The sequence below is a fragment of the Microcaecilia unicolor genome, chromosome 11, assembly GCF_901765095.1.
Source record: "Microcaecilia unicolor chromosome 11, aMicUni1.1, whole genome shotgun sequence".
Lineage (NCBI taxonomy): Eukaryota > Metazoa > Chordata > Amphibia > Gymnophiona > Siphonopidae > Microcaecilia > Microcaecilia unicolor.
This window is the reverse complement of record NC_044041.1, coordinates 64193264-64221198: the sequence shown is the minus strand read 5'-3', so window position 1 is coordinate 64221198 and position 27935 is coordinate 64193264. Positions and strand designations below refer to the sequence as shown.

The window sequence follows — 27935 nt, the reverse complement described above, 5'->3', positions numbered from 1 at the left end:
AATTCTGATTGTATTTTTAGTATCTCCCTTTTGGGGACTTGGATTGGCAACGTCTGAAATAGAAACAGCAGCCTGGGTAGTACATTCATTTTGATAGCAGCAATCCTCCCCCACCATTACAACCACCCTGCCTTCCATTTATTTAAATCGTCTCTAGTAGCTTTAAGCAGAGGCCCGTAGTTCAGTTGATAAAGGGTTTCTAAATCCAATGGCATCCAAATTCCCAAATAATGGTTTTGCCTTTGTTCTTATAATTCCATTAATTTCTTACCATTGAGGTTTGATTTAACTGGCTTGTAGTTCAACTATGTCTCGTTTCTGAATCCACTCCTCACTGTACAGAAGCACTGAAAAGGTCAGCTAAGCCTCACAAACTTTCTAAGCTCCCCCAAAAGTTTCTTGTCTGGTCCTGTTGCTTTATCTACTTCTAGTTTAACTAGCATCTCACAAACACAGTCTTCTGAAAATTGTGAGGTTTGGCCTTCTCCCATTCCTGAATTGCAATTTTCTTGGTCCTAATTCTGGCCCTGGCCCAACCTTATTGAATTCAAGGAGAAATATTTAGCATCTTTGATTCCTTATCTCTCCAGTCCATCCCTGTCAAGTTGGGTATATAGCACTGCCAATCCTAGGAGCAGCATCAGGGGACTGCCACCTGGCTCCAACTGTCTTAAGATTCTAAGTGACTTCCAGATCCCTTTTGTAGGTACAGGGGTTTGCTTATCAGACAAACTGAGAACCTGCAAGACCTGAGTGATCAAACCAGGAAGTTCCAGTCTCTGGAAGATATGGACCACAGACGGGTCCTCTTCTAGAAGAACTTCTGAACCTTTTTTGTGAAGGTCCTTTGCCAAAAGAATCCTTTCTCTGCCATCTCATCTAAGGGAGTCATAGAATCCACAGAATCCAGCTCCTGTAGGTCCTGCCTGCAAGACAAATTCAGCTTTTTGACTCCTGAGGGGCCCCTCTGCTCCCTGGGTGCTCAAGGGCTCCAGCTGAGAAGCAATGGGCAACACCTTCTTAACCCATTAGTGCCCAACGTTCCCATGACAATTTGTTCCCATATGGCTTATTATGGGAAAATTGGGCACTAATGGGTTAAGGTAAAAGAGAAAGCTTTTTAGGAGTAATACAAATGCTGGAGGAGGAAAAAGGGGGGTCCCTCTCGCCACCAGTTCTTAGAGTGACCGCTGGGGTATCATCTAACAGATTCTGCATTAAGAAGAGCACCTCCAAAATGGCAGATCTTCTTACCTGCAGTGAATCCCCTGAGCTCCTTGGGACAGCCTCAGCATGCTGTGCATCTGGGACAACCTGTACTGCCTTAGCACTACCACAGGCAGTCCCCAGAGCCACCTCTGCCCCACGTCCAGGCTCCATATATGCAGCAGAGATCATTGACCAGTAAAACTATGCACTGTATGCCACAAGAAGCAAAGTGATGCCTCTTTTTCTGAGGGGACAGCCATGTGCTTCAGTGTATGGTCCCTTACGGTACCCAGCAAAAGTGCTCCCACCGCTTGAGTAGGTTGACCCCACATGCCCTCTGAAGAGTCTGGAATTGTGCTCCCCCTCCCCCTTGTTTCCTGTTGGTTGTTTAAATCTTCCCCTGGGAAGACACTCTAGGAACCTCTCCCAGCACATGGGGGAAGGGGGTCAATGCGCAGGCACAATTCTGGGTGGAGGGCCGAGGGAAAGGAGGGGAGGAACTTGAAATTTCGGAGTGTGTATCTGTGAGACACAGAGACCCAGACTGATCAAGCCCTCAAAATCTGCTAGCATATCTGTGTTAACCAAACTCTAGACCACCTTAATGCTAAATGTGTTGTGTTTTTTTTTTTTTAATTATGGGACAAAATCGGTATACCCAATCAAGCCCTAACCAGAGCAGGGCTGCACAGGTATTCACCTACCATTTGCTGGTAACTGGGAAATACTGACTGGCTCAGGATGGCACAGGACCTTATTGGAGATGTCAGTCAATAGTTCTCAGTCTCCATCTGCTGGTATGAAAGCACATACCCACTTGTCGGGAATGGCCTGGAGAGGCTCAAGGAAAGAAAAATGGCAGGTAGGAACCTGACTTTTCCTTTTTGCTCATCAGCCTCTAAACATTATTCCTCCATCTACTGAGATGTATATCAATTTAATGGGCTCAACTTGGAAGTGTTTGTTGCATTTGTATCCCACATTTTCCCACCCATTTGCAGGCTCAGTGTGGCTTACATTGTTCCGCCATGGCTATCGCCATACCAGAATAAAAGATACAATTAGTAATTACATAAGAACATGGGTAACATAATGGAGTAAAGCATAAAGTATAAAGAGATCATTATCGGAATAACAGATAAAGCGGTAATGTTTTAGAGTTCATATGATGGAACGTTATGGTAAGCTCTGTTGAAGAGGTAGGTCTTCAGTGATTTCTGAAAATTGATTGTCACGCATTTTTTTCAAATCCAGTGGTAATGCATTCCAAAGCTGCGTACCTATGTAGGAAAAGCTGGAAGTGCTGCATCTCCTTTCCAGTGCCATCTCAAGTACTCTGCATTATAGCACATTCAGTCTCATCCTGTTCCTTATCCTAGGAGGGGGTATATTTATAGGCCTGGGAAAGAAAGATTGGCTGCTGCAGTAACTGCAGAGTGATGCTGAGGGTTCATCTTGGAGGGGTAGAAGGCTGTCAGAGATACTCCATGTTTGCAGTCTTGAGTGGGCTTGATAATGGTTTGGAGAGTGGATATGGCTTGGGTTAACAACACTGAGCCTCTTGTTGTGGTACTGGAAATTTGCAGTGCTTTTGAGGCTTGGCAAGATTTCAGAGCAGCACAGGGGAAAGTATAGATTTCTCTCTATGCACATCAGGTACCAGACTATCCATAACATGTGACCTCTTCCAGCAGGAATCAGAAAGCCTGTGTATCACATTTGTCTGGATTTATAGAATGCTTCTGCCCTTGTTTTGAATACTGTACAAGTTGTATTTCTGTACAAAGCAGTTTAGCCAGTTTCTAATTCTCAATCTTTGTTTTTCACAATTGTTTTTCCATTATGTAGCTTCCCGCTATTCCAGAACCTTGTGGGATAGTTGTGCCCATCAATCAGCAGGTGGAGATAGAGAACTGAAAAGTAAGCTGAGGCATCTTGTGGCATCCAATCCAGCTCATCAGTATTTTCTATCTCCAGCAGGTGGATGGACACACTTTTCAGCCTTTGATTGAGTGATTTGCTCCTGGTCATCTGGTCCCCAGTTGAGCTTTGAGGGTGGCTTGAGTCTGCAGAGTCATATCTGGAGGTCTTCAGATCCCTGTCTCTAATGCCCTGCGAATTTACTTCTTCTCTCCCTTCCCTTCACCTGTCCCCTATTTGCTGGAGAGTCGTATCAGTCCTGAGCCTTTCTCACCTGTGGTAAAATTTGTAGTGTGTGAGCTTGGGGTAAACAGTTGGCAGTGGTAAGTCCAAATAAAATTGGACTCTGAACTGCTTGGAGAGCTGCAAGTTCTGCTTGGTGCAGGGGTGGGATCCTGATTCACCGCTTAAGTGGTGTTCCCACTGTAGAACCTGCTGGCTGATGTCAGGGTATTGCAAAGCGTGCAAGGTGAGAATCCTGTGGGACACGGAGGAAACAGTTGGTGGCAGCACATCTTCATTTTTGGCTGAGCATGCGAGTATTCCGGGGTCCTCAGGCTCTCCCAGGGCCAGTACACAGTTTGATGCAGGAGAGCATGGGAACGGGCGCCATTTTGGGGGAACCAACTGGCAGTGAGGAGCAGTCTCTGGCTGATCATACATGGAGCACAGCCGCCATTTTACAGCCTTAGGACACGACAGAACATTCAGCTGCATTGGGATCTTTTTTTTTCTCTGGAGATTATATTGCTATTAAACCAGGCCTAATTACTGAAACAGGGACAGAGTTGCTGCAAGATGCATCAGTTTCTCACCCCACTGGTTCTTAAGAGATCTCATTTAGACTTCCAGGAGTGGGAAGATGAAGCTCTCTTCTTCTTCCTTCTTATCTGATACGGCCTTGGTCTACTCAGAGGAGCTATCATTGAAGGAGCCATTAGAGGAGGGGGATGATCTGAAAGTACTGAGGTTGTTTCATAAAATGGAGCTCAGTACTCTTATTTCTGAAGCACTGGCAGTGCTTTCTACTGAGGAGCCTTCTGCTTTGTCATCAGGAGTTCCATCTTTGTAAATCACGAAGGGGCTTAGAGTTCCTTCTAAGGCCTTCCCGACGCATCCAGACATTCAAAACCTGATTACAACAGAATGGGTCTCGCCGGATACAGGGCTGAGAGTCTGAAGAGCCATGGCTTGCCTCTACCTGTTAGTCTTGCTGGTGGAAGGGGGCATTGCCCTAAAAGACCTACAGGATAGGAAGTTTGAAGGTTCACTGACATGAGCCCATTGGAATGGCCTCTTTGGCCTTCAAGCAACAGTGTACAGCTTGTTCATTTGAAAAAGTATGCTGAAGTGGCAATAAAAGATGGGTGCCATAACAGAGTGGAGTGGAGGAGTAGCCCCTGCTGGAAGTGGTGTTGGACTATTTAGTGGATACTATTTATGACATGTTACGGGTTACAGCCCACAGTATGTCTTTGGCTGTCACAGCATGTCAGCAACTCTGGTTGCGGCATTGGGCAGCGGATAGAGCATCAGTCATGTCTAGTTACTGTCCTTTTGGGGCAAGTGGTTATTTGGAGAGATCTCAGTAACTTGGAGAATAGAGGTAACTGTCACAGCAGTTTCCAGAGGATAAGCCAAAAGCGTCAGGTCATCTGTCTTCAAGGGGCTCTTGATGTCGATTTTTGAGACTGCAGACAGTATCAGCCTGGTTATCAGCAATATGGTCAGAAGTCCCACTTTCAGGCACGCCAATCTTCCTTTCATGTGGACAGAAGATTGTCCTCTGTCAGCTAGAGCATCTAGTGCCTCTAGAACTTTGCAATGATGCAAGGCTGGTCTAGTCTTCTCTTCCTTCAGTGGGAGGACGTCTTCAGGAGTTTCAGGAGGAGCGGGCCAAAATCACATCAGATTTGTGGGTCCTGGATATTCTTATAGAAGGTTACAAGTTGGAGTTCTCCGGCTCAGTCACTTCTCTCTTCTTGCAGTCTCCTTGTTGAAAGGGAACCAAGGCGGTTGAGGTTCAGGCCACCATAGATTCCTTTCTGGTGCTCCGGTCCGTTTTTCTAGTTCCCCAGGCCAAACAGGGGAAGGCATATAATGAGTCTACTTCCTTGTCCCAAAGAAAAAAGGCCCCTTTCATCCGGTCTTAGATCTCAAAGGCCTAAACTACTTCCTCAGAGTGTCTAGCTTTCACAAGGAAATGTTAAGAGCAGTTATAGCCTTGGTTCATGGAGATGTACTTGCATATACCCATATGGGCTGCATCAGAGGTTTTTAATTTTGCAGTGCTGGGTCGTCATTTCCATTTCAGGGCTTTGCTCTTTGATCTCGCCTCAGCTTCATTTACCAAGTTTATGGTGGTGGTGGTGGTGGTGGTGGTGGTGGTGGTGGCGGCGGCCTTCCTTCAGTGCCAGGAAATCACAGTTCTCAACAGCTGGCTCATTTGTTCGTCATTCTGTTCTGACAGTGTGACCACAAAGTTGTCAGTCTTCTGCAGTTGTTGGGTTGGGCGATCAATTTTGAGAGGAGCAGACTAACTCCATAGCAGATGCTGGAGTATCTGGATGTTCTGTTCGATACAACATGAGAGAAGGATCTTCTTCACAGAGCACTGGAGGTCGAAGCTGGTTTAACAGATTCGTCATCTTAGTCAAGGCAGTCCAAAGTTCTGGGGCCAGTGATGGAAGTGGTGCCATGGGCAAGGGCTCATTTGCAGCCATTACAGGAATCTCTTCAGCCGCTGGTCTACAGTGTCGTAGAAGTACGACCGTCATATTCCTTGGACACAGGTTGCTAGACGGATCATGCAGTGGCGGTTGTCACCCAGGAATTTGACGGTCGGAGCTCCCTTTCAGATAATACAATGGATGCCAGCAAGTCAGATTGGGGTGCACAATACAAGTTCCATCTGGAATAATGCACTTGGATGGATTCCTCAGTGGTCAATTAAATTGCTTGGAGCTCGGCAGTGCAGAAAGTATTATGTGACTTTGTTCCCTTTCTAGCTGGGGCCTTGGTCTGAGTTTTCTCCGACAATGCAACCACAGTGGCTTATATCAACAAGCAAGGTGGGACCCGCAGCTGTCTGGTGGAGGTGGTCTCCCTTATGAGTTGGATGGAGAAAAATTGTCTCTGTTTGTCGGCAGCTCATATCGCCGGGTCCTTAAATGTGGAGGCGGACTTTATCAGCAGGTACTCCTTGGACCTGGGAGAATGGGAAAAATCCAGCCAAGGTTGTCGGCTGATACTAGACCAATGGGGTTCTTTGTTTCTGGGCTTGATGGCGATGAAAAGGAATGCCCAAGTTCTTTAGCCTTCGGAAAGAACCGGTCTTGATGGGGATTGATGCCCCACTGCATCCCTGGCTGGAGACACATTGTCACGAAATGCCTAGCACTCACCGGGGGGGTAACTCTGCGGCCACCTAAAGGGTCTGTCTTAGCACTGCTCAGGTCCACTTGCACCTGGGCACATGCTCTATACTGGCATACCCTCCTCCCCCCAGCTGCACTGGGTTATGCTTGCTTCTGGGCGAGTCTTCCATCCGCAAGTTAATTCCCCGATGGTTTAAGGACACACTGGCCACAATCCCAGTGTCCCACAGTTCCTAGACCAAGTACACAAACACCAGGATTCTTAGTCTAGGACAATAGAGCTAATGTTTATTGCTAGAAAAAGGTAGAACAGTGAATTTAGGAATAGGGTGTAATTAGCAAACAATAACAGGTAAATTAAACTGGTATCAACATTTAACGTAACACTTATTCTCCGAGGACAAGCAGGCTGCTTGTTCTCACTGATGGGTGACGTCCACGGCAGCCCCTCCAATCGGAAACTTCACTAGCAAAGTCCTTTGCTAGCCCTCGCGCGCCCGCGCGCACCGCGCATGCGCGGCCGTCTTCCCGCCCGAAACCGGCTCGAGCCGGCCAGTCTTCTTTTGTCCGCACTCGGTACGGTCGTGTTTTCGCCGTGTCGAGCCCCGGAAAGTCGACCTCGCGCGTCCAATTCGTTTGAACGTGTTTTTTTTCCTTCGGGAAAGCTCTGTCATAGTCGGGAAGTGCTCCGGAAACCCCCCGCCGGGTTTCGTGTAAATCCTCCCCGTACTTCCAGCTTTTTTGCCCCGGTAAGTTTTCTTTCGTCGTCGGGGTAGGCCTTTTTTTCGGCCTCGGTCGAGATTTTTTCTCCCTCTAAATTTGGTGCTTCGAATTTCGCCATTTCGGCTTTTGATTTCGCCGGCGTGATTTTTCCGCCCATGACATCGAAGCCTTCCAGCGGCTTCAAGAAGTGCACCCAGTGCGCCCGGGTTATCTCGCTCACTGATCGACACTCGTCGTGTCTTCAGTGTCTGGGGGCCGAGCACCGCCCTCAGAACTGCAGTCTGTGTTCCCTGCTTCAAAGGCGGACTCAGGTAGCGAGACTAGCCCAGTGGAACGTGTTGTTCTCGGGCTCTTCGTCGGCATCGGCACCGGGATCTTCGAGTGCATCGACGTCGTCAGCGTCCAGACCATCTTCCTCGGCCGCCCCTGCATCGAGTGCATCGAGGCATCGGGCCTCTGCATCGGCGCCGAGACATCGGATAGCTGCATCGACGTCGGTGGTACCAGGACCTCGTCTGCTGATGTCGTCGGACGGTGGTGCATCGGGTGGAGTGCAGGTGAGGGCTGTCCATTCCCCTGCTGGTGGCGGTGAGCCCTCGGGTGGGTCTCCGCCTACCCTGAGGGCTCCTGCGGTACAGCCCCCCCGAGATCGACCTTCTTCAGTCTCGGCCCCGAGGAAGCGACGGGTGGATTCGACGTCCTCCTCGTCGGTGCCGGGGAGCTCCGGTGACATGCTTCGGAAGAAATCGAAGAAGCATCGACACCGGTCTCCTCCCCGTGTCGGCACCGAGAGCTCTGGGTCGCCGAGGGATTCGGCACCCAGCAGGCATCGGCACCGAGAGGACCGCTCACCCTCTGTTCAGGAGGTGTCGATGCGCTCCGCTCTGGACAGCCCGGAACAGCCTCCACGCCCGGAACAGGTACTGACGTCGACGCCTGCATCGACCCCTCAGCCTTTCTCTGCAGCCGCTCTAAACGAGAGCCTCCGGGCCGTTCTCCCAGAGATTCTGGGAGAGCTGTTGCGCCCTACCCCTCCGGTACCGGCGGTGCTTGCGCCACCGGTACCGTCGAGCGTGGCGCCGGCTGGCCCATCGCCCAGGTTGAGGTCCCCGACGTCGGTACCGCGTGCGGTACCGACCGCGGCCACCTCCCAGGAAGGCTCCCCGACTACGTCGGCGGAGGGAGCTTCGCCGATGCGGGCGAGGGAGTCTACCTCTCGACGCCCCCATCGTGGACAGGGTTCCACGGAGTCGAGCAGGGCGAGGTTGCAGACACAGGTCCGTGAACTTGTGTCTGACACCGAGGGTGAGGCCTCGTGGGAGGAAGAGGAAGATCCCAGATATTTCTCTGACGAGGAGTCTGGGGGTCTTCCGTCTGATCCCACTCCCTCTCCTGAGAGACAGCTTTCTCCTCCCGAGAGTCTGTCTTTTGCCTCCTTTGTCCGGGAGATGTCTACGGCCATCCCCTTCCCGGTGGTTGTGGAGGACGAGCCCAGGGCTGAAATGTTTGAGCTCCTGGACTATCCTTCTCCACCTAAGGAAGCGTCCACTGTTCCCTTGCACCATGTCCTGAAGAAGACATTGCTTGCGAACTGGACCAAACCATTAACTAATCCCCACATTCCCAAGAAGATCGAGTCCCAGTACCGGATCCATGGGGACCCAGAGCTGATGCGCACTCAGTTGCCTCATGACTCTGGAGTTGTGGATTTGGCCCTAAAGAAGGCTAAGAGTTCTAGGGAACATGCTTCGGCGCCCCCGGGCAAGGACGCTAGAACCTTAGACTCCTTTGGGAGGAAGGCCTACCATTCCTCTATGCTCGTGTCCAAGATCCAGTCTTACCAGCTCTACACGAGCATACACATGCGGAATAATGTGCGGCAGTTGGCGGGCTTGGTTGATGCTCTTCCCCCTGAGCAAGCCAAGCCTTTTCAGGAGGTGGTCAGGCAGCTGAAGGCGTGCAGAAAATTCCTGGCCAGAGGAGTTTATGACACTTTTGATGTTGCGTCCAGGGCCGCTGCTCAAGGTGTGGTGATGCGCAGGCTCTCATGGCTGCGTGCCGCCGACCTGGAGAATAGAGTCCAGCAGCGGATTACGGACTTGCCTTGCCGTGCGGATAACATTTTTGGCGAAAAAGTCGAGCAGGTGGTAGAGTCTCTCCACCAGCGGGACACCGCATTCGACAAGTTCGCCCGCCGGCAGCCTTCAGCTTCTACCTCTACAGGTAGACGATTTTTCGGGGGAAGGAAGACTGTTCCCTATACTTCTGGCAAGCGTAGGTACAATCCTCCTTCCCGACAGCCTGCGGCCCAGGCTAAGCCCCAGCGCGCTCGCTCTCGTCAGCAGCGTGCGAATCAGCAAGGCCCCGCGGCTCCCCAGCAAAAGCAAGGGGCGAGCTTTTGACTGGCTCCAGCAGAGCATAGCCGACACCCAAGTGTCAGTGCCGGGCGACCTGCCTGTCGGAGGGAGGTTGAAAGCTTTTCACCAAAGGTGGCCTCTCATAACCTCCGATCAGTGGGTTCTCCAAATAGTCCGGCAAGGATACTCCCTCAATTTGGCCTCTCAACCTCCAAATTGTCCACCGGGAGCTCAGTCCTACAGCTTCCAGCACAAGCAGGTACTTGCAGAGGAACTCTCCGCCCTTCTCAGCGCCAATGCGGTCGAGCCCGTGCCATCCGGGCAAGAAGGGCTGGGGTTCTATTCCAGGTACTTCCTTGTGGAAAAGAAAACAGGGGGGATGCGTCCCATCCTAGACCTAAGGGCCCTGAACAAATATCTCGTAAAAGAAAAGTTCAGGATGCTTTCCCTGGGCACCCTTCTCCCCATGATTCAGCAAAACGATTGGCTATGCTCTCTGGACTTGAAGGATGCCTACACACACATCCCGATACTGCCAGCTCACAGACAGTATCTGCGATTTCGGCTGGGCGCACGCCACTTCCAGTACTGTGTGCTACCCTTTGGGCTCGCCTCTGCGCCCAGGGTGTTCACAAAGTGCCTAGCTGTGGTAGCAGCGGCGCTTCGCAGGCTGGGGGTGCACGTGTTCCCATATCTCGACGATTGGCTGGTGAAGAACACATCCGAGGCAGGAGCCCTGCAGTCCATGCAGATGACTATTCGCCTCCTGGAGCTACTGGGGTTTGTGATAAATTACCCAAAGTCCCATCTTCTCCCAGTGCAGAAACTCGAATTCATCGGAGCCCTGCTGGATTCTCGGACGGCTCGCGCCTATCTCCCAGAGGCGAGGGCCAACAACTTGTTGTCCCTCGTCTCGCGGGTACGAGCGTCCCAGCAGATCACAGCTCGGCAGATGTTGAGATTGCTGGGCCACATGGCCTCCACAGTTCATGTGACTCCCATGGCCCGCCTTCACATGAGATCTGCTCAATGGACCCTAGCCTCCCAGTGGTATCAGGCCGCCGGGGGTCTAGAGGACGTGATCCACCTGTCCACGAGTTTTCTCGAATCCCTGTATTGGTGGACGATTTGCTCCAATTTGACTCTGGGACGTCCCTTCCAAATTCCTCAGCCTCAAAAAGTGCTGACCACGGATGCGTCTCTCCTGGGATGGGGAGCTCATGTCGATGGGCTTCACACCCAAGGAAGGTGGTCCCTCCAAGAAAGCGATCTACAGATCAATCTTCTGGAGTTGCGAGCGATCTGGAACGCTCTGAAGGCTTTCAGAGATCGGCTGTCCCACCAAATTATCCAAATTCAGACAGACAATCAGGTTGCCATGTACTATGTCAACAAGCAGGGGGGCACCGGATCTCGCCCCCTGTGTCAGGAAGCCGTCAGCATGTGGCTTTGGGCTCGCCGTCAAGGCATGGTGCTCCAAGCCACATATCTGGCAGGCGTAAACAACAGTCTGGCCGACAGGTTGAGCAGGATTATGCAACCTCACGAGTGGTCGCTCAATTCCCGTGTGGTGCGGCAGATCTTCCGGGCGTGGGGCACCCCCCTGGTAGATCTCTTCGCATCTCAAGTGAACCACAAGGTCCCTCAGTTCTGTTCCAGGCTTCAGGCCCACGGCAGACTGGCGTCGGATGCCTTCCTCCTGGATTGGGGGGAAGGTCTGCTGTATGCTTATCCTCCCATTCCTCTGGTGGGGAAGACTTTGTTGAAACTCAAGCAAGACCGAGGCACCATGATTCTGATTGCTCCCTTTTGGCCGCGTCAGATCTGGTTCCCTCTTCTTCTGGAGTTATCCTCCGAAGAACCGTGGAGATTGGAGTGTTTTCCGACCCTCATCACGCAGGACGAAGGGGCTCTTCTGCATCCCAACCTCCAGTCCCTGGCTCTCACGGCCTGGATGTTGAGGGCGTAGACTTTGCCTCTTTGGGTCTGCCAGAGGGTGTCTCCCGCATCTTGCTTGCTTCCAGGAAAGACTCCACTAAGAGAAGTTACTTCTTTCATTGGAGGAGGTTTGCCGTCTGGTGTGACAGCAAGGCCCTAGATCCTCGCTCTTGTCCTACACAGACCCTGCTTGAATACCTTCTCCACTTGTCTGAGTCTGGTCTGAAGACCAACTCCGTAAGGGTTCACCTTAGTGCAATCAGTGCATACCATTACCAAGTGGAAGGTAAGCCGATCTCAGGACAGCCTTTAGTTGTTCGCTTCATGAGAGGTTTGCTTTTGTCAAAGCCCCCTGTCAAGCCTCCTACAGTGTCATGGGATCTCAATGTCGTTCTCACCCAGCTGATGAAACCTCCTTTCGAGCCACTGAATTCCTGCCATCCGAAGTACTTGACCTGGAAGGTCATTTTCTTGGTGGCAGTTACCTCGGCTCGTAGAGTCAGTGAGCTTCAGGCCCTGGTAGCCCAGGCCCCTTACACCAAATTTCATCACAACAGAGTAGTCCTCCGCACTCACCCTAAGTTTCTGCCAAAGGTTGTGTCGGAGTTCCATCTGAACCAGTCAATTGTCTTGCCAACATTCTTTCCCCGTCCTCATTCCTGCCCTGCTGAACGTCAGCTGCACACATTGGACTGCAAGAGAGCATTGGCCTTCTATCTGGAGCGGACACAGCCCCACAGACAGTCCGCCCAATTGTTTGTTTCTTTTGATCCCAACAAGAGGGGAGTGGCTGTAGGGAAACGCACCATATCCAATTGGCTAGCAGATTGCATTTCCTTCACTTACGCCCAGGCTGGGCTGGCTCTTGAGGGTCATGTCACGGCTCATAATGTTAGAGCCATGGCAGCGTCGGTAGCCCACTTGAAGTCAGCCACCATGGAGGAAATTTGCAAAGCTGCGACGTGGTCATCTGTCCACACATTCACATCTCATTACTGCCTGCAGCAGGATACCCGACGTGACAGTCGGTTCGGGCAGTCAGTTCTTCAGAACCTGTTTGGGCTTTAGGATCCAACTCCACCCCCCGAGGGCCCTGTTTGTTCTGTTCCAGGCTACACTCTCAGTTAGTTGGTAAATTTTTTAGGTCAATCTCAGTTATGTCCTCGCCGTTGCGAGGCCCAATTGACCAATGTTGTTGTTTTGAGTGAGCCTGGGGGCTAGGGATACCCCATCAGTGAGAACAAGCAGCCTGCTTGTCCTCGGAGAAAGCGAATGCTACATACCTGTAGAAGGTATTCTCCGAGGACAGCAGGCTGATTGTTCTCACAAACCCGCCCGCCTCCCCTTTGGAGTTGTGTCTTCCCTTGAAGTGTATTGTCTTGCTACATACTGGACTGGCCGGCTCGAGCCGGTTTCGGGCGGGAAGACGGCCGCGCATGCGCGGTGCGCGCGGGCGCGCGAGGGCTAGCAAAGGACTTTGCTAGTGAAGTTTCCGATTGGAGGGGCTGCCGTGGACGTCACCCATCAGTGAGAACAATCAGCCTGCTGTCCTCGGAGAATACCTTCTACAGGTATGTAGCATTCGCTTTCACTACCAGAGTACTTCCTGGGCAGTTCAGGAAAAATATAACTGCTCACAGGTTTGAACAAGGTCTCTGTGTAGAGTCTCTCTACTCTCCTCACTCCCGCTCTGAGACTAAAGATTTCCAGCAGATTCTTGATGGATTTTGAACCTCAGAGCCCAGAGCATTAACACTGAGGGGCCTTGGCCAACAGCAGTGCAGGTTATTTTCCCTCACAGCTTCTCCTTACTGCTTGACTATGTAAATACTGAGGAGCTGGACTGGATTTCAAGAGAGATGTTTCAGCTAAGTGTTCAGTGCTTTATCTTCACCTTCTGATAGATGGACAGTTATCCCACAGGTTCTGGAATAGTGGGAAGGACAAATGGAAAGAAATGATCAGTTAAGACCTAATTTCTCTTTCTGTAGCTAAGGCAGGCAGGAGGAGAAATTAGGGCTATGTCCTCTTCTGCCTCCAGGGCCTGACTTAAACTTCGATTTTTAAATATCTGCTCTCTCGGCAATATGAAGCCTGCATTACATCCTGGTAACAGGAGAATGACTTGGTGTGAGGTGCTTTCATACTCTTCTCTTGGTCAGTATTGGGGCAGGAGTGAGGAAGGACCAAGATGCATGAGGGTATAGAGTGAATGAAGAATAAAAACTGAAATTCCAAGGATCACATATGTGATAAGTGGGCTGGGAGAGGGAGATGGGCAAACAGGATGGGATTTATACATTTCATGTTTGAATTGAATGTGTTGGTAAGGGAAGGAGAACTGGAGATCTTTGACTTGGCTTTTGTTTTCATGTAGACTCCATGTTACTTCCATTTTCCCCAGTGATGAGACAAGATGACTTGTTGGTCAAGGGGGAAGAGGGGTCTCGTTTACCTTCCTTTGCACAAGTAAGTACTTGCCATGCTGTGGATAGGGGTAGGGAGGTAAGAGGTGGTTACTGGATGGGAGATATAGCTATGCAAATGGATACAAGACATATTGGTGGATGAAGATGGCCAATCTAAAATGAATGCAGCTTGAGAGATGACAGAGTGGAAATTTAGTTTTATCTTTTTTCTTTCTTTCTTTCTTTCCTTCTGTAGATGCTGAGCACAGGGAAAGCAAAATGTGAAGTGTGGCCAAAATCTACCCCAATGAGAAAAGGTATGGGATAAAACACTGCTGAGATGAAGAGCAGGGCCCCTGGTTTGCTTTGATGGAGCAGTTCTTCTATTTGCTTACTTGTTTGTGCTACTTTTTTTTGGGGACACACTAAATTTTCCATACATCATTCTGATGTCACTGAATGTACCCTCAAGATGCCACAGGGAACTTGGGTCCTTGATGGTAATGAGATGGTGTTCTAGTGCTGGGGAATTCAGAGGGGGCAGGTTTATTGTGCATGGAGTTTTGGGAGGAAGAGACTGCTGTATTAGGATTCTTGACTCTCTTTGCAGGTGAAAACAGCCCAACACTGCTTGCTGCTGCAGATAGTGATGGTGAAAGTGATGGTTCTGACCAGGCCCCAGTACCTAGCTTCCAGAACTCCTTTAGTGAAGCCATTGAAGCTGCCTTCCTGAAATTAGACACCCCACCTGTTTCTCATCCACTCGTGGGTAAGAGTTGACAAGGGAACGGAGAGAGCAACAAGATGGTAGTTAGAAACTTCAGACTGGTAGTCCTGAAGTTTGTACAGGCAAAATGGTAGAGACTACTGTGGAAAAATAAGTGTTATCAGCCAGATGGATAGATCTAGCTTATTAAGGAGAGCCAATGTGAATTGTCTGGGTAACTATTTTTTCTCTGAGGACAAGCAGGGTGATATGCCTACTCTGATGGGTAACGTCATCTGACGGAGCCCAGTGCAGGAACCACTCTCTAGCAACTTCTAGAAGTCTTTTAAGAGCTGTGCATTGTGTGTTTGCGCACCTTCCCACCCACCACTGTCATGTTGGGACCAAGCCAATTTGCTCTTTTCTATGGAGCAGTGTCATGTGTTCGTCCTTCTGAGTGATCTTGCTCTTGTTTGTTATTTTAGTTTATTAAAGTCACTCAAAACAGTACAACACAACAGTGACCAATTTTCGTTTAAACCACAATTGTGAAACATCAACTGATTTCTTAAGTAGCACACTAACATTTTCAGTATATAGGTCCCAAATATACGTACCAAAGATGTAGGAGTATCCACACACTTAGGGCAGGCAACTGAGTCTGCTATTTTAGCCAGATAGGCACAATGTGAAGAAAAGTAAAGACAAGAAATTTGTACTGCTGTTCCGTAGCCTTACAGACCGGGCGAGCCATTTAAGATGTTTCATCAACAATCGCAAGCCATCGCTTGTAACACGCTCCTCCAGCAGTAATTCCACATTCCAAACCAAGGCCAACTGCTCACAGCTGAACTTAGGGTCAAGGCTCCACAAGCGCATTAAAGTTTCCACTAATGAGCCTACTGCATCCTCACTCAATGAGGGCAGTGTTGATTCATAATGCTTAACTTGGTTATACCAAAACCAGTCCATTAAGTGCAAATAGCCCTCATGTTGGAGTTCTTCAAAAGTTTTAATTGTGCCTTCCTCATTTGCCAAGTCCGAATATAAATCAGTCCCCTAACAGTCCACTGCTTTAGATACAATTTTGAGAAATCAGGATCCAAATCTCGATTCCCCTACAAGGGTAATATAATCGTGATTTCACTGTTCTCCCGTGTACCTTAATATTTTAGGCCACCCAAGCCACCTGTAAGTTCTCTGATAACAGTAGTAGGAAAAGAGATCCAGAGCCTCTTATATCTATCGACCAGCTTCTCCAAATACAACAATTCCCTGGCATAACGCTTACGTTTGGCAGCTACATATGCTACTGTTTCCCCCTTTAGCACTGTTTTTGTGGCTTCCCAAAACAATATGGAATCATAGACATGCTGGGCATTATCCACATATTGCTTCCATTTCTGAACTATGAAATGCCTATATTGAGGATTACCATAGAGGTAAGTCAGAAACCGCTAGGTGCTTACTCTCCCCTGGTCTCCCATGATCCCATGTACATCCAGCCATATCATAACGTGATCTGATAAGGTGAGAAGACCAATGGCCCCTCCTGAATAGAGGATGAAGGTAGTAGAAGTTAGAAACATATAATCCAAATGTGACATGACTGGATGTGCATGGGCTAAATGGGTGAATCCTTATCCAAGGGGTGCAAAATGTGCCATGGATCAACTAAATCTAACATATTACAAAGCTGTTTAATTTTCCTGCTAACCCTTAAATCAACCAAGATAGGCTCCCTTGCCTTATCCAGAGAGGGGTAAAACAAAGCATTAAAATCTCCCACCACCATGAGCGGAGTGGGAAATGCAAATAGGGACCACCAAGTTTTATGAGTTGCCGGTAAAATTCCATTCTAAAGACATTGGGTTATACACATTCAAGAGAACAAGCTCCTTATTCTGGATGGTCAGATGGAGCAACACATATCTTCCATCTGTATCCTTTAAGGTTTGATTTATCTGGATAGAAATGAGTTTACTGATCAATATAGCCACCCCAGCACCAATGCGATAGTATCTGAAGAGTAAACCACCTCCTCCACCCAACCTCACTTTAGTTTTTCATGATCAAGATCAGTAAGATGGGGTCTCTTGTAAACATGCCACATGTGTACCCCCCTTTTTTTTTTAAACTTGCCTGATCTTTGCTTTTTTCATAGATGAGTTGACCCCTGCTACATTCCAGGAACACACCATCAAGGAGATTCCCTTAGTAACTCCAACATTCCCTGAAAGACACTAGTCTAGGAACCCAGTTCCCAGCCCCTCACCAGGTCCACAATTTTAAAACACGTAAGTGAAACTTCTAATTTACCACTCATTCCCAGAAGCCACCATACAACCTAACTTGTCCCTCAACCCCTCTCCCCAAAACCACCTTAACCCCCCTGCAAGAACACACAGGGAGAAATCAAAGGCATCCTTCTACATGAAACACACCTCACCCCCTCACACATATACACCAAACACTCCACAATCCCCATGCACACTGTACAAATTCCCAGGCATACCTCCACACCACACTCCCATCCATAAACTCCCCAACGCACTGTGAAAAAGAAAAAGGTCATGCAGTAGGATAATCCTATGATCTGTCTGATTCCTCACAGAAGCCCTGTTCTGAAACAGATGCCCCAATATCAGCAGCTATACAGTAGTCAACCCCCCCTCCCATAATTTTTGCTTTCTTTTTCTTTCCCTTTTAAAAGCAAACAACTGCCATTTTCCAATACAGCAGTAGATAGCCTTTGTAAAGGCTTCTAACTCAGATGATAAAATTATTTTAGAGTTCATTATCTCAAGGAAAATAAATGAACACTACTCTTGTGTGTGTTTTTCAGTGTCTAATATCAAAACAGCTTTTTTTTTTTCTTTTTTTCAAGCATGTTTAGCTTACTATTCTGGCATAATCTGACATTATATAAAAAAAAAATCATGCACCAATTCACTTAAAAAAAATGAGAATACAGCCAAGATACTATCGACCAGCAGTGGAGGAAAAAAGCCTCAGAATTCTTCGCTTATTCATTGGCAAAAAAGAAAAAAAAAACGGTGTTGCAATCAAATATTCCCATCTCTCAGGGTTAGATTGTAAGCTCCTTTGAGCAGGCACCGTCCTTCTTTGTTAATTTGTACAGCGCTGCGTAACCCTAGTAGCGCTCTAGAAATGTTAAGTAGTAGTAGTAAATGTTCAAATTTTGCTAAATTTTATAAATGTCCAAAAAAGACTCAAACTTATCTGTGTAAGCATCAGGCTCTCTCTCCATAGGAACTTCCAATTTGCATATTCATGGTCTAGACCACCGACAAGGTAGCTGCACTGTTACTTTTACATTGTTTTGTTTTTTTTCCCTTCCTTTCCTTTTGTGTCTTAATTGTAACTTTTAATTTTTAATATTTTAATTATTGATTTTTTTGTAACCTAGGCCTCCCTTATTTCCTACCCTTTGTGATTTTATTCTGTTTACACCACTTAGGTAAATCTATTTAATATGTGTATATCAAATTAATAAACCATAAGACACAAGTGTTTCTATGTACCTAGCTCCTCCTTTGTCTTAGTGTCAATGGGAGATGCTCTTGAGTGGGTCTAATGCTGAAGGAAGAATGGACAATGGCATTTCCAAAAGACTCTCGGGAAGTAATTTTGTAAGATTTTGTTGGTAGCCTGTGTCAGAGCAGGATGAGTTAAGTTTTGTGGGCTCACTTTAAGGTTAAGGAAGTACTGTTCTGTGGGCAAAGGATATAAATGTTCGCAGATGTTTTGCAGATTATGCAGGCAAGAAGAAAGTTTCCTGAAAGCATCTGAGCTGGGTATCGGGGCTTTTATTTTTGTACCTTTGCAAGTGCTTGCTAGTAGTACAGATTAAGAAATGTATTTTTGACCATTTAGATTTAGATGCTTTTATTAGGGATCAGAAGACGTTTTGAGGTTTTCTTTTTTGGGAGTCAGTAAAATTGGGCAGAGCTTGTAGAAATTTTTCTTTAGTTTTATTTCCTAAAATTTTGCTATTTACTACTACTACTATTTACTATTTAGCATTTCTATAGCGCTACAAGGCGTACGCAGCGCTGCACAAACATAGAAGAAAGACAGTCCCTGCTCAAAGAGCTTACAATCTAATAGACAAAAAATAAAGTAATCAAATCAATTAATGTGTACAGGAAGGAGGAGAGGAGGGTAGGTGGAGGCGAGTGGTCTTGGCAGTCTGCTGGATATGATCAGAGCAGGAGAGAGAAGAGTCAAGGATGACCCCAAGGTTTCGAGCTGAGGAGACAGGGAGAGTGAGAGAGCCATCAACAGAAATAAACGGGGGGAGTGGGGAGGTGGGTTTGGGGGGGGGGGGGGGAAATGAGAAGCTCGGTTTTGGTCATGTTTAATTTCAGGTGGTGTTGAGACATCCAGACAGCAATGTCAGACAAGCACGATGAAAGTTTGGTTTGGATGCAAGGTGAGATATCAGGGGTAGAAAGGTAGATTTGGGAGTCATCAGCATAGAGATGGTAGGAAAAGCCATGGGATGAGATTAATGAACCAAGGGAAGAAGTGTAGATAGAAAAGAGGAGGGGACCAAGAACAGAACCCTGAGGTACGCCGACAGGCAGAGGGGTAGAAGTAGAAGAGGATCCACCAGAGTGAACACTGAAGGTGCGGAGGGAGAGGTAGGAAGAGAACCAGGAAAGGACAGAGCCCTGGAATCCAAGTGAGGACAGGGTATCGAGGAGTAGGCTGTGATCGACAGTGTCAAAAGCAGCGGAAAGATGAAGAAGAATGAGGATGGAATAGAGACCTTTGGATTTAGCCAGTAATAGGTCATTGGAGACTTTAGTAAATGCAGTTTGTTGAGTGGAGAGGGCGAAAACCAGATTGTAGTGGGTCAAGAATAGCATGTGAGGACAGAAAATCAAGGCAGCAGCGGTGAACAGCACGCTCGAGTAATTTGGAGAGAAAGGGAAGAAGGGAGATGGGTCGGTAATTAGAGGGACAAGTAGGGTCGCGTGAAGGCTTCTTAAGGAGAGGTGTGACCACAGCATGTTTAAAGGCAGCAGGGACAGTCGCAGTGGAAAGTGAGAGGTTGAGAATGTGACAGATAAAAGGAATAAGAGCAGGAGAGATGGCATTAAGAAGGTGGGTGGGAATGGGATCAGAGGAACAGGTGGTACATTTTGAGGAAGAAAGGAGAAGTGTAGTTTCCTCAATAGTAACTTCAGGAAAGGAGGAAAGGGAATGAGGGGAAGGAGAGAGAGGGGAACGGACTAGTGGAGGGAGAGGTGGCGAGGTAGAGAATGCAAGTTTTATCTTTTGAACCAGCAAGGGTCTGAGGAGATAATGAAGGGGGAGTTGGGGGAGGGGGCACCTTGAGGAAAGAGTTCAATGTGGTGAAGAGAAGTCGAGGGTTAGAGCCAAGAGAGTTGGTCAGTTGGATTTAATAATCCTGTTTGGCGCGTAAAAGAGCAGATTGGAAGGAGGTCAGCATGAACTTACAGTGTAAGAAATCAGCAAGGGCCCGAGATTTCCGCCAGAGGCGTTCGGCAGAGCGGGTACAGGAACGTAGGTAGCGGATATTAGAAGTCAGCCAAGGCTGGGGTTTTGTTATAGGGCGGGTCATCAAAGGTGCAAGAGTGTCTAAGGCAGAGGATAGAGTATTGTTGTAAGAAGAAACAGCCTCGTTGACAGACGTGGATGGTGCCACAGTAGAGAGGAGGTTTGAAACATGGGAGGATAGAGATGAAGGGTCAATATCGTGAAGATTCCTAGATAAATTACATAAGATAGGACGGGACTGGGAGGGAGGAGATTTAAGTGTGAAAGTTATAAGATGGTGATCAGAGAGGGGAAGATCAGAGGCAAGGAAACTAGAGGGTGAACAGTTGGAGAAGAAGATGAGATCAAGACAGTGACCATTTTGATGAGTGGGGGAGGTGGAGCATAGTTGGAGATTAAAGGAGGATGTTAATGCGAGTAACTTGGAAATATAAGAGTTGGAAGGATCATTAGCAGGAATATTAGTCACCAAGGATGAGAGAGGGGGAGGAAGGATCATGGAAGAAGGCAAGCCAGGCATCAAAGTCACTGAGAGAGGATGAAAGGGACTAATCAGGGGGACGATAAATGACCGCTATTCGAAGAGGCAGAGGAGAGAAAAGACGGATAGAGTGGACTTCAAAGGAGGAAAAACAGTGAGATTGAGGTGGAAGAAGGGGTTGAAATCTGGAGGAGGGAGAGAGAAGTAGTCCAACACCGCCCCTGCGACCAGCAGGGCGAGGAGTATGTGAAAAAAAGATAACCGCCATGGCAGAGGGCTGCGACTGAAGCAGAGTCATCAGGGCAGAGCCAGGTTTCTGTTATGGCGAGCAGATGGAGGTGACGCGAGATAAAGAGGTCCTGGATATAGGGGAGTTTGTTACAGATAGAGCGGGCATTCCATAGAGCACAAGAGAAGGGCAGAGAAGAGGAGGGGAGTAGAGGAATAGAGATGAGGTTAGAGAGGTCACGGTGAGATCTGTAGTTGGGATAATAGTTGGTGAGGAGGGCCAGGGATTGATGTCACCGGCTGAGAGTAAGAGAAGGAGTAAAAGAGAGCGGAGGAGAGTAGGAGAGGTGTGGCCACGAAGGCGTCGAAGGCGAGAGGTATTTAGGTGGAATGGGGAAGGCAAAATGGAGGGAAGAAAGAGACAGAGATTAAAAGCCAAGAGGGAGGAAGAGGGTAGTAGAGAAGGTGAGGTGATGAAGTCAATGGATGGGCAGTGAGTTCCTGTAGCAGAGAGAGGTAGGGAGTGAGGGAAAAGATTAGGAAAGGACAGAACTAGGAAGAGAATGTGAATAGGGGCCATAAACGACTGAGGTACTTTAGCAACTGAAAAAGATTAGATATAAAGAGAAAAATGCCCCGCGCCTAGAGCGGAGGCCCTGAGTGGCTCGGAGTGGACCTGGGTGTCACCCCGGAGAAGGCTGTAAGGATATGCAGATGAGCTGCAAGTCCTCCACAGCGCCTGAAAGGCAGCTGGTGGTAGAGCTGGGCACCTCTCAGCTGAGGAAAGGCTTACCAGGGGTTAGGCCGAAGCCAGCATTCCTCCCCCTGAGGGTCTTCTTTGCTCCCCATGATGATAACTTTTTTGAGTGATGGTGAATATATTTTGTGGTATAACTATTTCTGAGTGTCATTGTTTTCTTCCTCTGTATGGGAATGTACAAATTGAAAAACTTAAAAAATGAAGACTGCAGTGATTCTACCTAGGAAGTTGCAGAAAATCCAAGACTGACATGTAAAAATCTGATGCATCAGCCATCGGGAAAACACTGAATGGGAATGGTGTTCATCGGAGGGGATAGCTAGGAAGAAACCACTGCTCTCTAAAAAAAAAAAAAATGCTGCTTGCCTTAGGTTTACCAAAGAGCATCTGGATGATTTGTAAAACTTCTGGAATATAATCTGTCCAGAGTGAAAATTGGAACTATAAGGTTACAATAACAATGTGTTTTGTCATATGCTGCCTTGCCTTCCCAATGTAAATTTTTCATCAAGCATGGTGATAGAGGATCCTGATGTGGGGCTGTTTTGCTGCATCAGGACCTGGATGGCTTGCATTCATTAATGAAGCAATGAATTCTGCCTTTTTATTAAATTTGAAAGAACATCAGGCCATCTGTCTGGACTGAATCTGAGATGAAGGTGGATCATGCAGCAAGCCAATAACCCCAAACATTCAAGTTAACCTAGTATAGGATGACTGAAGATGAGGGATTGGTCAAGTCAGTGTATTATTAGAATGCTTCTGTTGATCTAGGGTGACTTCACTACTATAAGAATATAAGGAACCTCTGGTCACTGTGGAACTGGAAAATGCAAAGAAAAGGGCAACCAGAAGTTTCTTATGTCTGGAGAAGAAATATCTGATAAGGAATATGATAGGTAAATATCAAGGATGAGAAGGCAGGTACCTAAGGAACTACTCTTCCCAGTAGTACTGAGATTAGGAGATACTCTGAAAATAGGTAGCATATTGGAAGTAATCTGAGGGTTTTTGTGTTTTGTTTTTTTTTAATTTGGTGGTGAATTAAGATGGGTAATTTGTTGATGAGAGATGTGGTTATAGCTGGACTTATAAAATGTTCAGACAGTTGTGGTGATGACTAAACTAGTGGCACCCCAGGCAGCCAAGTTTTCAATATATCCACAATATTTATGTGATTGACCTGCAGTGGTGGCAGTGCATGCAAATTTCTGTTATGAATTTTCATTGTGGGTATCCTGAAAACCTGTCTAGCTGGGGTGCCTCTAGGACCAGGTTTGGGAACCACTGCTGTAAACTATTTATTATTAGCCATGTAGGCTTGGGGAAGCCATTGTTTATCTACCTTTTTGCAATCCTGCCTTGTACTTTTGACCTGGAGTGGCCACTGTTGGTCAGGATGCTGGGCTCGAACATTTTAGCCTGACACAGTATAGCATATCTTACATTGGTTTGGTGAGGAAGTGGTGGTTAATTTGTTACATGCTTTGATCGTGATGTGTGATAGATGGCCTATAGGAACCTTTGTATTTTTGTTTTTTTTGTTTGTTTATTTTAAAAACTTATAACTAGCTTTGAACTACATAAAAAATTCCAAACAAAATATAAAACAATTATGATGGATGTGCTGCTACAATCATCTACTGTTACCCAAGTACTGCTATCAAGCAGTAAAAACAATGCCTGAACAAAAGACTGTCTTTAGCAGTTTCTTAAATTGCAGAACATTTGAACATAGACACTGGTGACCAGGTAAGGCATTCCACATCACAGGCCCTCGTCACAGCATAATGTGTTGTCACCACCAAATCCTACTTGTATTAAACACTCTGGTTTCTTGTAAGGGTGATATCACAGTGGTATATCAAATTTTATGAACAAACAAAAATGTGCTGTCTTGTTCTCCCATCACTCCCAACTCCTTTTCCCACTCTGGACTGTTCTGAATTATATTTATTTTGTTTTCTCTACAGTGGAAAAGGGAGGAAAGAAAAAGAAGCAGAAGCAGAAACTGCTCTTCAGTACATCTGTTGTCCACACCAAATGAATGGGAGGGGGGCTACCTGGCTCCTCTCCATCCCAACTACAGTCTACCAGTCAAGGTTCAGCACCTTTTTGAGATGGGAAAGGGAACTATTGCACATGCAGCGCAACTTGCTCCTCACTTGTATAGTCCTGCTTCCTTGGAAACATCCTCCATGCCAGCCTAATATGGACTATTTGCAAGCATCCCCATGGATTCCACGAAGATTTATCTGTAAAGAGATCTAATGATAAAATGCTCTTCACCATACAGTATCAGGAGTGTCTATTATATTTTAAATTGAATTTGTATGGAATCTGTGTATTATCACAGAGAACCTTTAATCTTTTCCTGTTCTAGGCTATTAACAGGTGGGGAAGAAGGAAAAGGACCTTAGAGAAATTCTAGCAGAGAATCCCTTTCCATTCCTCACTCACTGCTACTGGGAAGTGCCACTGGTGCCAGTATAAGGCAGACATTAGCTTTGGGTGCTTGTTTGAGCTGGAGCTGCTGTTGATATGTGATCTTATGTTCTCACCCAAGTATCTCCTTTTTTTTTTTGTATGGGGTTTATGGAGAATCTAATGTCACTTTCAGGGTACCTGTGTATTTTACTACATTTAAGTTGAGGAGTCTGTAGTTCTGATTCTGTCCCTTATACAGACTCATAAGGGGAAAACATCTGGTTCCAGTTGAATTTATTTTCTTTACTGATCTTTCTTGTTTGTTTTGTGTTTGGATGGTATTTAGAAGGTGGGAGAGTGAACAGAACAATCTGCTGATTTGGTAGTCTAGTGTTACAATGGGTAGAGAATACTTGGGGTTGCAGGTCCTGAACACATGCACCTGTATGTTTGTGGGGATTTTTTTAAACCTCCTTTCAGGGGCTGATTATACATGCTTCTGCTTTGAAAATATGGGATTTCTTGAATAAAATGAAAAGTGATAATAAATAGACATGAGAAGGTGCTGCTTGGCCTGCTCTGGTTTCATTTAATTTATTGGCTGTGGGGGTCTAGATGATTGCTGTATGTCCTGGCTTTTGGGTTATTTTCTGATCTTATTAGTGTCCAACAAGAAGGATGATGGTGTGTAATCGTGTGTCAGACACTTTCATGTGCAAAACCAACTGCCATTTGTCACTTCTTGACCCACTTCCCAGCATTCTTGGGTTGTTTTTGTATAGAAATGTAATATCTTGCTTTATTTAATAAATTAGAAGAAAAGGACTAGCATTGATGGGGTGGGGGGGGGGGGGGATGGTTTGCAGTGCTTTTGGGTTTTCTTACATATCTACTAAAGAATGAGTGCTTTGAAAAACAGGTGCTTAACTACTCCCTGTTTTTAATAAATTCTTCTGTTTTGTTGCTTATGGCCAGGGGTTCTGTTGCAGACTGTCCAAACTCTTCACGAGCAGAGTTTACATTAACTAAACCATAAGCCCTCTGGTAGTTTCAAATGAGTGGTCACGTTAGCTTTGTGAAGAGAATATTTACACTTCATGTGCCAGTCTACATACAGAGGCTGTTTTTTTAACTAAGGGCTTATTTTACAAAGTAACTGGTAGTGGTGTGCCAAATTTGATGAAGCCCATAGGAATTGAATGGACTTCTTTGCATTTGAACTGCCTACAAAATTTAATGAGGACATTTTGGGTAAAATGACTACTGCATACAAGTGTTCTGTTGCAAAATTTGTTCTGACATCAGTTTAGCATGTCATTCAACTACACACTAATAGATGTATGACTTTGCATCATGGTGGTTTGTTAATTTGAATAACATTGTACATGTAGAAATTGTATTCATTGGGAATATGGCTAACCTTTTGTTTATTTTACATGATTTTTCCAACAATAATTAATATTTCATTTAAGTAACAGTTGTATGCCAAAATTAACACCCTCCTACCCCTCACAAGATGAGCATCCAGGCTACTTGGATCAAGACCCATAATTTGCTAAATACCTTCAGCACTTTATGCAGCCCAAATCCTTTCAGATTTAGCAATTTCTTCCTATTTTTATAGTACAACTTTTAAAAAATTTCTTTTTCCTTTTTGGTTAAAAATATTACAATCAATGTGAAGGAACCATTTTTATGTTTTTAATTTAAAAGTGTTTAAAACTGCAAATGAGGTACCCCTCTGCTCAACTGATACCCAATTTTCCAACTAGATCAGCTGCCTCAGTAACCAGTCAGAAGCTGCGCAGTCTGCTCATCACCATCTGCTGGAGCCAAATACTAGCGCGTTCTAAGGCTAAATAGTACTCTTAAGGGACAAGTTACATAGAACTATGTTGCTTCTGTTTCCATCTGCTACAGGATGGATATAACCACAAGTTCTGTACTGGTCTGGATGCTAAGAAATTGGATTTTCTGAAGGTGTTGACAAATTCCCTCATGAGAGGCTCCTGCAGCAAATTAGTCATGGGATAGGAGGCCATATCCTTTCATGAATTGCAGGGTGGCTAAAAGACAAGAAAGAGTAGGACTGAATGGTCAATTTTCCACATGGTAAAGGGTCACAGTGGAATACTCCATGAATCTGCACTGGTACTGTTTAACATTCATAAATGATTTTTGGAGCTAGGAATGATGTGTGGTGATCAAATTTATAGGTGACAATTATTCAAGTCATGCCACTGCCTCAGGTACAAACTTAGATGCCCTTTTACCAAAGATCAGTAGGGCTAGTGCCAACTTGGTGTGCAGCAAATCAGCCCTACTGCTGGCTTCACCCAGGAGCCTGGTGGTAGTTCCGGTTTTCCCGCACACCTATGTATTTTCTAGTGTGCCTGGTGGTAATCAGGCAGCTCCTTGCACTGTCCAGTTACTGCCGGAGCCCTTACCACTTCCTATATAGGCAGTGGTAAGGGCTCCAGCAGTAAATGCAGACAGGATGAGAATGTAGTTTCCACAGAAGTCACATACTTGGAGTATGAGGTTCATTAAAAAAAAAAAAAAAAAAAGATCCTTTAACCTTTCTTCAAATACTTATATTCACTATGGTCATGCATCCCTCCCCCCTCTTAATTTTCATCATTGTAATACTATAGCACAGATATTTAATCCACATGATTGTTTTATTATTATTACTACTACAAGCTCTGATATAGAGGAAAAAAACTGAGCTCAAAAGTACAGCCTGCGTACCCCAACATGGCACTACAGTTTTGTCCTTTAACAAGTCATTGCTCAGTAAAATAAAACTCAGATTTTCTGAGACTGAATCATGCCAAAAGAGACATTTGAACTAGAGAAATGTGCTACATATTTATTGAAAGTGCCACATCCAATTGTACAGAAAACAGCACTGGAACACACAACAGAAAAGATATACAATTGTACAGAAATCTGATGCATTCACTACTAGATATGGAGTGTTTATCAGTTATAAAAAATGGAGAAAAGAACACCACTTGTTTTCTAAATATATGGCCTGCTTTTTTGAATTCAGAGTAAGAAAATGAGGGGACTAATTTAAAAATTGCAAATGAGGTAAAAAAAAAAAAAAAGTTCTTGAATATTATTTTAGCTAATGTAGGAGTGGGTAAATATGTATGTGCAGCTAATGTCATCACTTGTGTGTGACTACCAAATTAGCTACTTCTTCACAATAAAGGTCCAATTGAAGAGCCAAGCTTTCACTTGCTTTCTAAGTAGAGATAGTCTTATGTGAAAAGAAGCCTTTCAGGGAGTGCATTCTAGAATGTGGGGGGCTACTCTGGAGCAGGCTTTCTGCCATTGGAGAGGGTGTGTGGTTAGGGATATCTTTTGAGAGGACCTTAGTGTTCTTGGAGGTGTGTAGAGGGAGATTCTGACCTTCAAGTACTCTGGGGCCCATTTCCTTTAAGGGCCTTGACGATATAGAGCTTTAAGTTTAGGCCTGTATTAGTACTGGTAGCCAGAAAAGTTTTGCAAAAACGGTGCAATGTGGTCATATTGCTTACAACTTTCCATTAGTCTTGCTGCAGCATTTTGTATCAATTGGAGCTGGTGCAGACCTGTTGAAGTCAGACCAATGTAGTGTACATTACAGTAATCCAGTCTTGATGTTATCATGGCATGCACAACTGAGACAAGACTTACCCTTCTCAGTGTTAGGAGAGAGGCAGCATAGTTGTTGCAAATGCTAGAAACTACTCTTGAAGATTGCTTGGATCTAGCTGTATGCCAAGGCTCCCGATTTATGTGTTCCTCTCACTCCTTTTCTGTTTTCATCTGTTAGCTAATCTTGTAACCTAGGCTTGCCT

At 46.3% G+C, this 27935-nt stretch overlaps 1 protein-coding gene across 1 annotated transcript in view; it reads left to right on the top strand.

Moving 5' to 3' along the window:
- The window catches only part of RNF10 (ring finger protein 10), a 132779-nt gene extending 108127 nt beyond the window's left edge, over positions 1–24652 (top strand). Inside the window, 4 exon segments of the mRNA XM_030219861.1 lie at positions 13902–13993; positions 14189–14249; positions 14543–14701; positions 23631–24652. Coding sequence (XP_030075721.1) covers positions 13902–13993; positions 14189–14249; positions 14543–14701; positions 23631–23704 — 386 coding nt within the window. The 3' untranslated portion in view covers positions 23705–24652.
- The last annotated feature ends 3283 nt before the right edge of the window (positions 24653–27935 follow it).